This window comes from Salvelinus sp. IW2-2015, unplaced genomic scaffold, assembly GCF_002910315.2.
Source record: "Salvelinus sp. IW2-2015 unplaced genomic scaffold, ASM291031v2 Un_scaffold845, whole genome shotgun sequence".
Classification (NCBI taxonomy): Eukaryota; Metazoa; Chordata; class Actinopteri; order Salmoniformes; family Salmonidae; genus Salvelinus; species Salvelinus sp. IW2-2015.
In genome coordinates this window covers 624,541-642,753 of record NW_019942627.1, presented here as the reverse complement: position 1 = coordinate 642,753, position 18,213 = coordinate 624,541, and the positions used below count along the sequence as shown (strand labels likewise).

At 42.8% G+C, this 18,213-nt stretch overlaps 1 protein-coding gene across 1 annotated transcript in view; it reads left to right on the top strand.

Moving 5' to 3' along the window:
* Positions 1-255: 255 nt before the first annotated feature.
* Positions 256-18,213, top strand: part of LOC112069014 (ephrin type-A receptor 3-like) — a 35,460-nt gene continuing 17,502 nt past the window's right edge. Inside the window, exon 1 of the mRNA XM_024136268.2 lies at positions 256-502. Coding sequence (XP_023992036.1) covers positions 400-502 — 103 coding nt within the window. The 5' untranslated portion in view covers positions 256-399. The remainder of the gene's footprint in view (positions 503-18,213) is intronic.

Sequence of the window (18,213 nt, the reverse complement as noted above, 5' to 3'; positions counted from 1 at the left end):
TTTATCTTATCTAAACCAGGATTTCCTTTTTACTCTAGCACTACACAGCGGATTAATATAATCAGACCTTGATGATGAGTTGGGAAACACTTATATAGACAATCAATTTAGATATGTAGGACCCTGCGGAACACGGAAGCCTCCGCTAGAGCCTGTCTCCTTTTCGTTCAGTGCGGAGAGGGAGAGCGAAAGAGTGTGAGAGAAAATGAGAGAGAGAAAGAGAGAGACAGAGCGCTGACTCCTCCTCATTCTCCGGTGTCAAAGTTGACATCAGCCCTGGAGCCGAGTTGAACGGCAGCCTCGTGCGTGAACGGGAGAGCGAGCTCACATCATTCAGTGGCGAATGCTGCACGGAGTTATGTACCTCGCGCTGCCTTGCCCTCTGAACTGCCTGCCGTCATGGATTGCAAACCGCGCGCGAAACCAATACTACTTTTTATTTTACTGTTCATCTTGTCGTTTATTCGCTCAGCACTTCTGACCATCCACCCGTCCAATGAAGGTAAGAGTAAGTGAGAGAGGGTCGGACATAAAGAAAGAGAGAGTGTGAGATCCATGTAGGAAAAGTGTTCGTTCACAGACAGAGCTATAGCACATCTTGCTGCAGCGGCTCGTCTCAGTCTGGACGGCATGCATTTGAAGGAAGGGGGTTCTGACTGCGCTGATGCTGTGGATGGAAGGGACAGGAAATGTCATGTTAGACCATTCGATAATGTCCAAATATTGTCATTGCGGTATTTTAGCACATTTGTAAATAATCGTTTAATTAGTTTAACCCACTATGATGTGTGTTGATCCAAGCTTCAATGCGATAGAAGGATTGATGCACGGACTCCGTGTGGCGTTTTAAACCCTCATTAAGAGTTATTGACCGGCTGGTAAATCGGTGGAAACTGGAATCTGATGGGGGGATCACGATAATCAGCTGGGGGGCATCACGATAATCAGCTTTGGACAGTTAACACCGGGGTTCCCGTGCATCTAGGTTGGAATGATCGTTTGGCATGCCATAGTTCTTCTCCAAATAGTGAGAATAATAGCCTACATTTTGAAACGCAGATGCCAAAGTGTAGATGTTGATGTTTGGTGTTATTACTCACAAATGCCCATGTAGGCTATTGTCCCATAACAATACCGAGTAGAAGCAGGCAATCCAAGCGCTGCAGCGCACAGTAAATGACCAGGGGCAGGCGGTGGACCTCCGCTTAGCTTCTTACCCAAGCTGATCAGACATTGGCCTAAATAGATGTGATTTAGAAAATGCAGCCTATTCATATTCATTAGTATTCATACACGGATGGTGTATTGGATTATATCAATATAGCCCACTTTATGGGGACGTGCTGGAAGGAACACGCACACTCTAAAGAATAAAATCCCGTAGCGCAAGGAATCATCCACTCGATATTTCCATTGATTAACCCATTGGCTACTTTTTCTTAAATAGGCCAATCTCGACAGGTTGTTTATTATCGCTCGCACATGCGCGCGCGCGTGCACATACACACACACACACACAGGCGCAAATGATGAGATGACTGGCCTATAGTTCCAAAGGGCAAGGCTCATCTGTAATTGCACTTTGATTACGAAATGAATGTAGGCTACTTGGACCGTCGATAGTCAGACAGAGCCAAATACTAATCAAGGGGTGAGCTCAGTAAAATGTAATGATTTATCGTCATGCTATTATTGACTTGTTACTACATGGGAATAATTCAAAGTAGAGAACATGTAATATAATATTAAAAAAATGTTAAATTACGAATTGTAACATAATTCAATTGTAAACATATTGGCATAGGCCTATATACAATTGAAGTGAAAAGTTTAAGACATTGAACAACTGAAAACATGCGAGCGACTAGACTGCATTTCCCCGGCGTATTCTTTGTTGCAACAACGTGGCAGTACATCATGTAGGCCTATACAGCCTTCATAGGCGACCAGCATCACTTTTGTGTTCTTCTTGTAGGGAAGCACAACGCTTGAATAGGCCTATAAAAAATGGCTTTCGAATATATGGTATCAAAATTAACAACGAATACTGCTCAAAGGTCAGATTAGGCCTATGGGCCATGCACCGTGAGTGGTCAAAGTTTAGGCCATATAAAACAACTTCTGTCTTTGGGTAATACATTCGCCTAGATTTCAACCCATATCATAGCTATTTAACATGGTCAATGTATTATAATGTATTATACCGGGAAGGAGTTATTATTTCTACAAAGCGGTTAGTCCTCGCTCCATGCATGTAGACTATACTGCACGCGCGTGTCGCCTCTTCTCATCTTCTTTATATTATTGCCTAACTCACAGGCCGTCAGTCTATCACCGGTTAATAAACCAAGTTTGGAGATTATGAAGTGACTTTTGTTTTTCGATTTGATATATAGGTTAATTAAATGCAAGTGTCTCTGGCATTAATCTGACTAATGTCTTTTGTTTTCAGAAACTTTAGATATTTTGAGATGATTTCATCTTTGATATTTTCGATTAAACAGCACGTTAATAGCCTATCGACTTCTGCTTTTACTGTTTCGTACTTTTATTCACCTCACTATTTCCAGGAGCCCACACAGCTCGATTTCGGCGGGCCAGTCCTCGACATATCCTACAGTATTGAAGTCAAATATAGGCCTAGTCATTCCATTTTTATGTTAGCCTAATTATTGTTTAGGCCTACTTAGGCTGTTTATGAACTGATGTATTGTTCATGAAGTTCGGTTTATGTCTCGTATGGTGCTAATGTAAGCTATGTAGATGCAATTTAGTCGATATGTAGGCCTATTAGATATATACAATTTGTGTTCAGGAAATATTGTTGTAGCTTACACTCAACCCGAGGACAATTACAGTGTATAGGCCTACCCGTTGGTAAGCCTATTACTTATTGTTTATGACGTCTGCTATGGTGTACACCTAATGATGGCTGTCCGCAACACCCTGTCTGTCTGCCAGGGAGTGTCAGTGTCGAGCCGTTCTCACCGTTGAAGCCTCACACGCTCTTGCATATCCTATCTGTAATAATATAACTATCAAAAACCCTTCTATCAGAAACAGAAAGCTCATGCTCCGCAGAGGAGAGGAGAGAGGAATTGTCTCCCTTGTTTAATACTGTTTTTGTGCTCGAGGCACGGTGTCATCATGTCCGGGTAAAGTCAGAAACCCCCTCCCTGTCACAGGCTACTTAAGTCCCTCTCATAAAGCAAATGTTTAGCACAAATCCAAATTCTCTCCGTTTATTTCAACATGGAAACAACGTGGAACTATCATATCGGTTTATTTGCGTTTAAGAGTGCAGAACTAAAAATGGGGACATGGCTATAAAAGTGTAGCTTATTTTAGTAGGCCTAGGCTATTGCCTTGTATGAAAAATGTAGATTAGTTCTATGCATCTATATTTGCAGTAAAATATGTATTTGATAGGCTACATATCTGTGAAGAAAATATTTACATGTTGACAACGGCAATTAACCTACCTTATTTATAAATGGACCATATCATTTTAAAGTGAACCGAAAATAAACTATGGGCCTAGACTATAGGCCAGGCACATCTAGGGTTGATAACTCTGCAAGTAGCCTACGTGTTAGAATGTTTTTTATTTAGCCCAAATGTGTTATTTATTAAAAAAATGTAAGTTTCCTCTGTCTGTTGGTCAGCGTGGCCACACGCAGATTCTGTTGTGGTTTAAGCTTACTCTTTTTAGGACATCCTTTAACGTCCTTTTGGAAATATTCACTGCGTTTTGTTGCCAGATATCATATAATCTATCATTTCAGAGCAAAGAAAGTCGTAAATCAACTACAGTAGTAATGCAGTCCGACCACTCTTCAATCCGTAACGCCCTACTTTGGGGCTTCGAGCGGAACCACGACTCGCATGGGCTGGATATTATAAAACCCATACTCTAAAATAATACACTGGGATATAGGCGGATTTAGGACAACTTGACCATGTGTGTGTGTTTTGAGATAAGTTAAAGAGTAAGGGCAATGAAAACGTGGAAGTTTTCGACGTTTAAAACTAGCCGATTTCATGACGACTAAGATTCTATGTCACTTTTAATGGTTCTCAGAATGTAGAGGTTAATCATGGTAATTATAATAACGATAATTACACAGTCATTTAGGTTATTCATCGTTATCATTGACTATAGGCCTAATGATTCTGATGATGACAATACTCTTTATAATTAGCCTAAATATATGTTTTATTCTTATTGCTAACTTCTAGCTCCTCTTGTGTTTACTTATGGTGAAAGAAAAACGTTTTCAACAACTTCGACGAGGTACAATTTCAACATACACGCACATGCTTCGCATTACGCATGGCCAGCATTTTAATGTTAAAATTTAGATTTTAGGGATCCAAAGTTTGCCTATCAGGCCTACAAATGTTAATTTATTCATTTACTTGGGCCTGTATATACGTATTTTTTATTTTTTTATTTTATTGTTTCGTTTTAATTAACTGAGGCCTTTTGCAACACTGGGAAAGTTGAGCCATGCTCTAGTTTCCCCTCGTCGTTATGGCCTACCGTCCCTGTAAAAGTGTATTCTTTTTTCTTCAGGACCTTGTGAGATCTTCTCATTGCACTTCATTTGAACTGACCCCATGAAAAATGTATATTTTTGCTGATAAATATATTGGTAACGTTTTAGCAGCACATTGTACTATTTTACAAGCCATAGCCTATGAATGATTGATTGTTGAATGTGTTCTAAGGCTACTGCTTGGTCAGATTATTCTGTGATGGACCAAAACTTGGTGACGTGATTTATTCCCACTTTCCATAGGCTAATGGTTGTTTTTATACAAAATATAAAATAAATCAAAATAAAGAAAACGAATTGTGAAATGTACCATACCATAAAATATACGCATAATTCAAGTTGAATTATATGCTGTTCAGAGAAAACAATTCAGTATAGGCCTATCCAGAATTGTATCACCATATCCATATTATGATCATGGTTTCAATATGACTTTGATCAAATGCATATTGGCCCACATGCTATTAGTCATTACAGACTGCCAATATTGCTACACACTCGTGTTTACAGAAACAAATACATTTTTCTGCCATTTAGCAGTGCTTGTGTAAATCCTGGACAAACTTTGGTGAGCTACTATACTGTGTTCCGTATTGCTCTTAATATACCGCAGGAGTAGGCTTTATGCAGGAGTAGGCTTTATGCAGGAGTAGGCTTTATGCAGGAGTAGGCTTTATGCAGGAGTAGGCTAGCTGAGAAAGTAGCCTGACATGGCCGCTTTTAGGACTGTTCGTTTTAGGGGGGATAATTTGGCACGAAGTTATGTCATATTCAGACATTGTATTGGCTGATTTGGAGGGATTCTTACACCAAACGGATCAGTGTATTTTCTCAGTGTAAATGTGTCTTTGAGTGAGTGCGCAGCATACAATTAAAGAATGGCTCTGTAGACCTACGTGTGTGTGTGAATATAGGTGACAGTAGTGAGTCTGTATTCGTGGTGCTTGGTATGGTTTCTCTCCCTGCCCGGGCGTCGGTATTTTTAGCTGGTGGCAGGAGGCAATGCCCAGGGAGGCTAGAGCAGTAACCCGCTGGGAGGAGCAGGTTTGTGAGCGATGGTACCTGGGGGGGGGGGGTGAAAATGTGCTTACACATGTTCCCACTTTAAAAATAGTGCTCTCTGTGTGTTTGTTGTGTTTGTGTGGGAGGCCTGTAGGAAGGAGTGTGAAGAGTGCTGTTATCTAATATCTCACAATAAATCAGTATTAGAGAGAGAGAGAGAGAGAGAGAGAGAGAGAGAGAGAGAGAGAGTGTGTTTACATGCGAGTATGAGCTGTGAGAGGGGAACCAGCAGCAGCATCAGACACAGCCACACTCAGTTTGAATAATTCATGATGGGAGGAGAACACTTCACCCTGAACACACAGTCACAACCTGCAGACATGCCTGGCTGCAGACAGACTACTGCAGCCCTACACAACCTGCAGTCACAGACTACTGCAGCCCTACACAACCTGCAGTCACAGACTACTGCAGCCCTACACAACCGCAGTCCACAGACTACTGCAGCCCTACACAACTCGAACGTCACAGACTACTGTGCAGCCCTACACAACCTGCAGTCACAGACTACTGCAGCCCTGACCACAACCTGCCAGTCCACAGACTACTGCAGCCCTACAACAACCTGCGAGTCACAGACTACTGCAGCCTCATACACAAACCTGCAGTCACAGACTACTGCAGCCTACACAACCTGCAGTCCACAGATACTGTAGCCCTTACACAACCTGCAGTCACAGACTACTGTAGCCCTACACAACCTGCAGTCACAGACTACTGCAGCCCTACACAACCTGCAGTCACAGACTACTGCAGACGCTAACACACATACACAACCTGCAGTCACAACAGGTGGGTTCCAGATTCCAGAGAGCCTATACATATTCTGTGCTGACCTGAGTAGACGAGAAGATTCCTATATCATTTTGATGTGTTTCTGCAGACACTGTGCCCGCTGCCCAGCCTGTCTGCCTACAGCTCGGTGTACAACTTACTGCTGAGCTGAAATCTTCAATAAACACTCATTCAGATGGACATGTTGGGCCTGTGGGTCTACTGCCTGTCTCTGTCTCTCCTATTTTGATTCACCTGGCTGCCTCCATGTGGTTTGTTCCCAGACCAGAGACCAGAGACCAGCAGTAGCCAACTCAGACTGCTATTAATACTGTTCCTTACTGTTAGTTACCGTAAAGAGCCCTGCTTTCTGAGACACTGAGGTTGACTAACTGGGTAGACACATGACGCGAGAGTGTGTGAGCGTTTTGTGTGAGTGTTCTTGCATTCGTTTGTGCGTCTTTGTGTAATGAGTGTGTGCATGTGGACCTTCACGTGCATGTACACGTGTGTATGAGTGCGTGGGATTTTGGTGGAGATTTCCGGCCCTTGCAGCTGGAGAAGCAGCGTCAGATAGAGCCATCTCATTTTCTGCTCTCATATTCCCCACGCTTGGCTCAATTTGAGACGGGGTCTGGCTCGTTGAGAAATGTAAATTGGAACCAATGGAGCTAGATGCTGCACTGCTATAATCTGACAGGAGCAGATAGCTTTATTAACTCTAATAGGAGTCTGTCTTCTGAATGTGTGTGTGTGCGTGCGTGTGTGTGTGTGCGTGCGTCCCTGCACCCTGACTGCCAGCTGCTTGACTAGAACTTAGGTGAGCCTCAATTTTGTGGGTTTCAGCTAATAGTCTCTATTTAAATCTCCTCTCTCTCTATACTCCACCCTGTACTCTCTCTCTATACTATATATATATATACTATACTCCACCCTGAACTCTCTCTCTATACTATATACACTGCTCAAAAAAATAAAGGGAACACTAAAATAACACATCCTAGATCTGAATGAATGAAATATTCTTATTAAATACTTTTTTCTTTACATAGTTGAATGTGCTYACAACAAAATCACACAAAAATGATCAATGGAAATCAAATTTATCAACCCATGGAGGTCTGGATTTGGAGTCACACTCAAAATTAAAGTGGAAAACCACACTACAGGCTGATCCAACGTTGATGTAATGTCCTTAAAACAAGTCAAAATGAGGCTAAGTAGTGTGTGTGGCCTCCACGTGCCTGTATGACCTCCCTACAACGCCTGGGCATGCTCCTGATGAGGTGGCGGATGGTCTCGCTGAGGAATCTCCTCCAGACTTCGTGACTAAAGCATCCGCAACTCCCTGGACATTCCTGTGGTGCATGGGCGTTGGTGGATGAGCGAACATGATTCACTACGATTGCTCAATTGGATTCAGTCTGGGAACGGGCGAGCAGCCATTCATAGCATCAATGCCCTCTCTTGCAGGAACTGGCGACACTCCAGCCACATGAGGTCTTAGCATTGTTTGCTATTAGAGGCACCAGGCCACCCCACACCAGCATATGGTCTCACAAGGGGCTGAGGATCTCACTCGGTACCTAATGGCAGTCAGGCTACCTCTGGCGAGCACATGGAGGGTGCGGCCCCCCAAGAAAGCCACCCCACACCATGACTGACCCACCGCCAAACCGGTCAATTCTGGAGGATTGCCAAGCACAGAACGTTCCCACGCGCTCCCACACCTCGTCACTGTCTGTCAGCATTCTCAGTGAAACCTGCTTTCACTACGTAACGAGCACAAGGCGCCAGTGCGACATTGCCAATCTTGGTGTTCTCTGGCAAATGCCAAACGTCCTCCACGGTGTTGGGCCGTTAAGCACAACCCCCACCTGTGGACGTCGGCCTCAATACCACCCATGGAGTCTGTTTCTGACCGTTTGAGCAGACACATGCACATTTGTGGCCTGAATGAGGTCCATTTTGCAGGCTCTGGCAGGCTCCACCTGCTCCTCTTGCACAAAGGCCGGAGGGTAGCCGCCTGCTGCTGGGTTGTCTGCCTCCTACGGTCCTCCTCCACGTCTCCTGATTACTGGCCTGTCTCCTGGTAGCGCCTCCATGCTCTGGAACCTTACGCGTGACAGACACAGCAAACCTTCTTGCCACACCTCGATTGATCCATCCTGGGATAGCTGCACTACCCTGAGCACTTGTGTGGGTTGTAGACTCCGTCCATGCTACCACTAGAGTGAAAGCACCGCCAGCGATTCAAAAGGACCAAAACATCAGCCACGAACAAGGACTGGGAGAAGTGTCTGTGGTCACCACCTGCAACACTCCTTTATTGGGGGTGTCTTGCCTATTGCCTATAATTCCACCTTTGTCTATTCCAATTGGCAACAGCATGTGAAATTTATTGCAATCAAGTGTTGCTTCCTAAGGGACAGTTTTGATTTCACAGAGTGTGATTGGACTTGGAGTTACATGTGTTGTTTAAGTGTTCCCTTATTTTTTTGAGCAGTGTATATATATACTATACTCACCCTGAACTCTCTCTCTATACTATACTGTATAAGCACTAACTCCATCCTGTACTCCTCTATACTCCTATCCGTACTCCTCTCTAATATCCTGTACTCTCTCTCTATACTCCATCCTGTACTCTCTCTCTATACTCCATCCTGTACTCTCTCTCTAACTCCATCTGTACTCTCTCTCTATAGCTCCATCCTGTACGCTCTCTCTATACTCTCACCTGATCTCTCTCCATTGGGACATGTCTGAACTCTCTCTCATGGGAACATTCCTGAATCCCAACAGACAGACCTGACGGGCAGTACCTACACCAGCACATGAACTCGGTACTGGTACCCCATGTATATAGCCTGCTATCGATACTCATTGTGTATTTATTATTATTTTATTATTATTATTACTTTCTATTCTTTCTCTCTTGCATCATTGGGAAAGGCCTAGAACCATTTCATTGTTAGTCTACAACTGTTGTTTCCGAAGCACACACTTGTCCATAAATCTGTCCCAGCCACTCTAGAAAACAGAGAAGAATGAATCAAGATAAAATATGCCTTTCCCTCTCTCTGTGACATTCTGTTGTTTCACTAGTGACACTCCAGCCAAGCAGAGTCTCTGGCCCATCTCCTATCATACTGTCCTGTCTAGTCATCAGAACACACTTCCCTACACCACCCAGATCTCAGAATCTAACCGTAGCTCCTGGAATTGTGGAGAGGTTTAATTCATTTGAGAAGCATTGAAACCTAGAATTGGGTGACATACTCTAATAATTTCCATATTTATAACAATAATGAATGTTGTTCATATGCCCACTCAGAGCACATGATTATCTGAAAGCATAAAGGTTCCTTAAAAGAAAGTGACAGTTAAGGCTCAGACACACCAATAGCGTCTGCTGCCGAGGGACTTTTCCAGACCACAAAGCAGAGCTGAACGATCGGTAACGAATGGGAATCCACATTCGGTGCGATGTGTTCGACTCTTTACAGGCGCATAGAGATTTAGATCCAAAAATTCGTAAACAGCAATGTGTTTTCTGACCCCGCTGTTGTATCAGTACTTCAGAGGTTACCACACCCCACAACAGTGCTCCCACGTCGGTGTATGTAGCATGTTTTCTTACTGTAGGCATGGTGTTCTTACTGTAGCATGTGTTCTTTACTGTAGACACTGGTTCCTCACTGTGCATGGTCTTGTTACTGTAGGCATGGTGTCTTTACCTGTAGGCATGGTGGTCTTTACTGTAGACATGGTGTTCTTATTTAGGACATGGTTCTTTTTATCTGTAAGACATGGTGTCTTTTTACTGTAGGCATGTTTGTCTATTGTAGACATGGTGTTCTTTACTGTAACATGGTTTCTTTACTGTAGGCATGGAGTTCTTTATCTTGTTAGAACATCGTGTTCTTACTGAGGCATGGTGTTCTTTACTGTAGCATGTGTTCTTAGTAAGCTGTTCTTTACTGTAGACTGGTGTTCTTTACTGTAGCATGTTCTTATGACTGTGTTCTTTATCTTACATGGCTGTTCTTATGTAGCAGGTGTCTTTACTGTACGCGTGTTCTTTACTGTAGATTGCATGGTGTTCTTACTGTTAGGCATGGTTTTACTGTAGCAGTTTCTTTACTGTAGACTGGTTGTATCTTTACTGTAACATGGTTCTTTACTGTAGACATGGTGTTCTTCTAAACAGTAGCACATGTGTCTTTACTAGGCTGGAGATGTGTTTTCTTATGTAGCAATGGTCTTCTTACTGTAGGCATGGTGTTCTTACTTGTAGCATGTCATGGCTGGGTTCTTTACTGTACATGGTGTTCTTTTACTGTAGACGTGTTCTTTACTGTAGCATGTTTCCTTACTTCGAGCTGTGTCTACTTAGCATGTTTCTTTACTGGATGCAGGTTCTTTACGGTGATGCATGTTACTTTAACGAGCATGGTGTTCTTTACTGAGGCATGGTGTCTTTACTGTAGGCATGGTGTTTCTTACTGTAAGGCATGGTTTCTTTACTGTAGGGCTGGTGTTTCTTACTGAGCGGGCTTTGTATGTAGACATGGTGTTCTTTACTGTAGATCATGTTCTTACTGTAGGCATGGTGTTCTTTTACTGTAGACATGGTGTCTTTACTGTAACATGGTTTCTTTACTTGTAGACATGGTGTTCTTTACTGGTATGGCATGGTGTTCTTACTAGAGCATGGTGTTCTTTATGTAACATGGTTCTTACTTAGACATGTGTTTTACTGTAGGCATGGTGTTCTTATTGTAGCATGTGCTCTTACTGTAGTTGCATGTTCTTTAATCTGTAGGCATGGTGTTCTTTACTGTAGCATGGTGTTCTTTACTGTAGGAATGGGTTCTTACTGTAGTCAGGTTTACTGTAGTACTATGTAGACATGGTCTTTACTGTAGACATGGTGTTCTTTACTGAGGACATGGTGTTCTTTATCTGTAGCACTGGTGTTCTTTACTTAAGGGCATGTAGTTGCTTATGTAAGCATGGTGTTTCTTACTGTAGGCATGGTGTTCTTTACTTAGGCATGGTGTTCTTTACTGTAGGATGTGTTCTACTGAGTACATGGGCTTTACTGTAGCTGGGTTCTTTACTGTAGCAATTGGTGTTCTTACGTAGGCATGGTGCTTCCTTTACTGATTCATTGTGGTTTTCTTACTGTAGCATGGTGTTCTTTACTGTATGGCCCATGGTTTCTTTACTGTAGCATGGTGTTCTTTACTGTAGCAGGTGTTCTTTCTACTGTAGTCATAGGTGTTCTTACTTAGGCATGGTGTTCTTTACTGTAGGCATGGTTAGTTCTTTACTGTAGGCATGGTTGCTTCTACTAGCATGGTTTCTTTACTGTAACATGTTTCTTTACTGGCATGGTGTTCTTTATGTAGACCATGTAGTTCTTTACTGTAGACACTGGTGTTTAACTGTAGGCATGGTGTTCTTTACTGTAGAATTGTGTGCATGTGTTACTTATACAGTAGGGCTACTGTGATTTTTACTGTAGACTGTGTTCTTTACTGTAGACATGGTGTTCTTTACTGTAGACATGTGTTCTTTACTGTAGACATGTGTTCTTTACTGTAGGCATGGTGTCTTTACTGTAGACATGGTGTTCTTTACTGTAGACATGGTGTTCTTTACTGTAGACATGGTGTTCTTTACTGTAGACCATGTTGTTCTTTACTGTAGACATGGTTTTCTTTACTGTAACATGGTGTCTTTACTGTAGACATGTGTTCTTTGGGTGAAGAATGTATTCATAAGGGCACAGGCGAGACCCAGATTCAGGACGGGGGCAGATGGTAGTCTTTGATATGTATTTAATCCAAAAAGGACAAGAGAATGGTCGTGGACAGGCAAAAGGTCAAAACCAGTTCAGAGTCCAGGAGGTACAGAGTGTCAGACAACTCGTCGTCAAGGCAGGCAGAATGGTCAGCAGGTGGTACTTACGTCCAGAACAGGCAAGGGTCAAAACCGGAGGCACTACAAAAAGAGAATAGAAAAATCAGAGCACAGGAAAAACACACTGTTGACTTGGACATTCAAGATGAACTGGCACAAGAAGACGAAAACACAGATAAATACACTGGGGAAAATAAGCACACCTGGAGAGGTGGAGGACAGGTGAAAACAGATCAGGGTGTGACAGTATTGGGTTTTCGCCAGACATATCGTTTTGCGTTCATGCCAAAAAGTTCAATTTTGGTCTCATCTGACCACAACACCTTTGCCACTTGGCCTCAGAATCTACAATGTGCTTTTGTTGGCAAAGCTCACACGAACTTGATGTGGCTTTTTTGAGGAGTGTGTTTTCTTGCCACCCTCCCAAATAAGGCGCAGATTCGTGGAGAGCTGTGTGATATTGTGTGTCACATCCACAGATTGACATCTTTGCCATAAAAGGCCTGATAGCTCCTCAAAGTGGCCATTTCTTCTTGGTAGCCTCTACTGATCAGTATCTCCTCCTTGCCGATCATCCAGTTTGGATGGACGCCATCACTGCAGGGTCTGGTGGTGCCATACACCTTCCACTTCTAATAAATAGTATAACTGTTCGCCAGGTAGACAAAGCCTTGAAATCTTTTTATTATCCTCTCTGACTTGTGGCCGTTCCACGCTTTTATCTCGTAATCTTATTGAAGTACCTTTCCGCCATAGTGTATCTTGCTTTTGAATTGCACTACTAACAGTTGAGTTCCTGGCAATTCGGAACTAATCAAAGTCACTATTAAATGTGATCATAGATGCGAAGCCAATCGTAGCTTTATTTGTGATCTGGAAGGTGTTGGCTATAGCCTCAGCAAGTTGCAATTGCAATTACAAGGCGGGTGTTCACATACCAAATAGTGGTTTTTACCTGTTTAATGTAATTAATTTAATAGGAGTTTTAAATCTATTTTTTTCACTTGGATATATGGGTTACGTGTAAAATAAAGCAGTAAAAAGTCACATTTTTGCTTCTATTTCAGGCTGTAACGCAAACAAAAGGTGAACATGTTTGAAAAGGGGTGACCTTTCTAGTCCCACTTACATAGTGGTGCCAAAGACAAGCTGCCACAATCAAGCGCTCCCATAAGCACTCATCCGCACTCATCCCGCACTCCATACCCTGTTTCTTCTCTCTCCTCATCTCTACAGTGAATCTGTGGACCCCAAAGCCACCAGGGGAGCTGGGATGGGATATCCACCATTCGCATGGGGGAGTAGTACATACATGTCCAGGCTTGCACAACATTACAGTACTGCACATTCGTTCCTCTGTCAGCATTCTGTCCTGTCATCGAATTCATGTTTTAAATGGTGCTTAGACATTTGAAAACAAACAAATCTATTTCGCTGGTTATCCATACCATGAAGTGGAATTAACAATCCTTAAGAGTCTAAACTATAAAACTAATAAAAAGAATCCCACGTCAAAATCGTCCGTTTAAGCGAGAGCATCCTTTTTTGCATGGCTGCATCTCAGATTCACTGCATCCCGCCTATGTCGGGCCTTCCGCGTTTACGGTGGAGGAGGCAGAGCTACAGCGTGTTTATTCATCCAGGAGACTCCCGGAAAATGGCTTCTCCAACGAAAAACGGTCTATACGGTGGCCAATAAACTGACTCTCATGAACACAATGGTCTCACCTTTTACTGCTACCGCCCTACAAGAGTCACGGGACTCATCGGAGCCGTACGCCGAATGGCCACTTCTGTCTGTAGCGCTGAACCGTTGAGCCAAACTAAGATGATGCCCAACTATGAAAGGGGAAACCTACCAACATTCTCGAACCGCCCACAATGTTACGGCGACTGGCCTGACGTGTAACCCTAAAACTAATGGAAAGTATGGAGGTAGTTTTGTGCAACAAAAAAATAAGGGTTAAAATACTGTGTCCAAAAATATAATATATTTCCTGACTTTATCTATATCCTTTTTGGTGTTGTTGTTGTTGCTACTTTCTGAATGGGTTATTCAATGCGTTTCTATGTTTATAAAAAGTACAAGGCCAAATTCTGATATATAATAAAAAAATCTCTTAAATAACCTAAAGGCATTCTTAAAATTCAAAATCAAATAGCTAAATATCCATGATATGACCACTTAAAACTATCCTAGTTAGCTTAGTACCCCCCAGTGGATAACCTACACAAGGTCTAGTAGGTGATCAGACTCACCATCTGTGGGAAGGAGAGACAGGGTGCATTTGTCTTTTTGTTAAGAAGGAGGTCGCTTTAATATGGTTTAGAATTGTGGCAGACAACAGAGCAACAACACATTGTAATAAAACCAAGCTAACTAGTATTTCACTACACAGCACAACTAACACGTAATAAAACCGCAGTCTAACTTAGTATCTCACACAAGCAATCAAAACAAACATTAATACAAAACCCAGCTAACTTAGTATCTCAACAGCAAACAAACAACACGTTAATCAAATACCTGCACTAGTATCTCAACCACAGCAATCAAACAACACTTAATAAACCCAGCTAACTTAGTATCTCAACGACAAGCAATCAGAACAACACGTTAATTAAAACCCGCTAAACTTAGTATTCTCAACTACACGCAATGCAAACAACACTAATAAAACCCAGTAACTTAGTAATCTACACAGCAATCAAACAACACGTTAATAAAACCCAGCCAACTTAGTATCTCAACACAGCAACAACAACAACGTTTAATAAAACCCGCTAACTATCGTACTCAACACAGCCCATCAAACACAGTTAATAATGTCACGATCTTTTGCGTGAGGATTGGACCAAGCGCAGCGTGTGAAAAATACATCTCTTTTATTAGAAGAGAGAAAATTTTGTCCACGAAACGAACACTAACACAACTAACAAATAAAAACAGACGACCGTGGAAGGCTATATAGAAAAAATAGTGCTGACACAAACCCTACACATAGACAATTAACCCAAAATCATGATCTATGGCTGCCTTAAATAATGGCTCCCAATCAGAGACACATGAAAGCATCGTCTCTGATTGAGAACATTCAGCAACCACATAGACATACTAGAAACATACACTCAAACCAAGACATACCAGAAACATTCACACTCAACACAAAACTCTACACTAAACCAACACCCCCTATTACCATAAAACCGTACCTTCAAAACGGACAAAAACACAAACATTACCCATGTTCACCACCCGACCTAACTAAAATAATAAAGAAAACAAAGAATACTAGCAGGGCGTACCAAATAAAACCCATATTAAACTTCCAATACCGTAATAAACCCAGATAACTTAGTACTCAACAAGCAATCAAACAACACGTTAATAAAACCTATATCTAACAACTCAACACCTTAAACCCACTAGATCTCAACACAGCAATCAAACAACACGTTAAAAAACCCAGCAACTAGTATCTCATCACAGCAATCAAACAACACGTAATAAACCCTAGCTAACTACGTATCTCAACACAGCTTTCAAACACACCTTAATAAACCAGCTAACTTAGTATCTCAACACAGCAATTCAAACAACACGTTATTAAATTCCACCAGCTAACTAGTCTCACCCACATCAAAACAACACGCAAACAGCACGACTCTGCCTTCCTAATCACTACATCCTCCTTGTCTTCCCGCCATACGTGTTCTTGTGTGTGCGGGCTTTGTGTGTTGTGTGTATATTGCTGGGTTCTTGTGATTTTCTAGCCATTTATCCGCAACTACTGCGCTTGCGTCGTCCTCACCAATCCCTCCCTGAACCTTAAGTGTAGAGTTATGGTGCTGGAGCTACGGTAACCACAATTCGTTCCATAGAGCTTGCAGCCTTGTTTCCCAGCCATATATTAACTCCAAGCACTACACTTAAGTACTTTATAAGGTTGCACCAAACACACTTACCGACACACTGACTTTGAATGTCTCATGTTATTTAGCTACAGGTTCAGGGCCCAGTTTGTGTATTGAACAGACCTTGAAGGTGGGAACCTCCTGAAATTAGACAGGTTCAGCACATGTTAAAGGTGCAGAGAATGGGTTTGCTTATCATATGGTACACTGAATATAGGCGGAAACCAAATCCTCTGACAAGAGGCGTAGGACGAAAAGAGTGACTGATCAGTCCTCAAGGTGAATCATGGAATATTCTCATCTGGCTGACGGGGCAGATACATTTGCCGTGAACCAGACCCTCTAAAATTCTGAAACGCAGTGGCTGGGGGCCACACACAATGTTGACGCACGCACCCGCACGTTATTAGCTCACCACGCAGCACGCACGCCACATCACACACACACACACCACACACACACACACACACACACACACACACACACACACACACAACACACACACACACACACACACACACACCATCCCACACCACACAGACGTGACAAGTAAATGGACCTTCTCTGCCGTGAGCAAATGCTACCCGGTTTACATGCACAAAATGCTTCAGTGTTACAGTAAAAACGTACCCTAACCGCACTGTCACACCTGCCCACTCTGACGCACAGTCATAAGCCCTGGGGTGTGAATGGCATAATGTACAATGACCCCTGACTTCCAACATTTGTAACGTTACAGCCTGTTCTAACATAAGTAATGTTTTCCCTCATCAATTACACACACATACTCATAATGACGACGTAAAAGCAGGTCTCAGATTTTTTTTTGCTAATATTAAAATAAAAATGGAATACATCGGTCATAAGATCACCCTTACCAGGATTTGTTGAACAACTTTGGCACGATTACAGCGATTACATCTCTGGGTATGGAACTACAACTTGGCACCCCTTATTGTGGAGTTCTGCCCATTCTCTTGCAGATCCCTCACCTGCAGGTTGATAGTTGAGGTTGCGCACGCTATTTTAGGTCTTGGCTGCTTAGGGTGTCTAGCGCCTCTGAACAGTTTCATCAAGATCCCTCCTGTACATTGCTCCCTCATCTCCCGTGATCCTGCCCAGTCCCAGTCCTGCCACTTGAAAACCATCCCACAGCAGAAACTGTCAACACCTGCTTCACCGTAGGATGTCCAGGTTCGCAGACGTGACGCTTGCCTTCAGCCAAAGGTTCAATGTGTGTCATCAAGACCCGAAACTGTTCTCAGTCAGCAGCCCTTTAGGTCTCGGCAACTCCAAGCGGGAGTCTCGTCGCAAACTTTCACATCAAAAGTTGATTTTGGAGTGCTACGAGAGTTGTCCTTCGGAAGCTTTCTCATCTTTCACAGAGGAACTCTGAGCTCTGTCAGAGTGACCATGGATTTGGTCACCTACCTGACCAAGCCCTCCCCCCGATTTCTCAGTTTGGCCGGGTGGCACTCTATGGAAGATTCTGGTGTTACCAAACTCTTCATTTTAAGAAGATTGAGCACCTGTTTCTTGGGGACCTTCAAATCCAGAATTTTTGGTACCTCCCCAGATCTGTGCCTCTCCACAACCGTCTCTGAGCTCTACGGACAATTCTCCGACCTCATGGCTTGTTTTTTCTCGAACATGATCACTGCAACTGTGGGACCATATACTATACAGTTGTGCCTTTCCAAAATCATGTTCAATCAATTATTACCCGCCTGCGCACATTCGACCGTTATCTCCTTTGTTGCTTTATTTAGTATGGTCCAGGGCGGTTGGGGTGGCAGTCAAGTTATTGTTTCTAAGTTGTCATTAGCCTATAGTTCTCAATCAGAGCCAGGTGTTTTGGGGCATGGTCTCGGATGAGCCAATAAGGTTGCCTGTTTTTCACGTGGTTTGTGGTTTGTCTCTGTGTCCGTTTTGCCACATGGGACGTTCGTTAGTTAACTTTTGTTATTTGTAT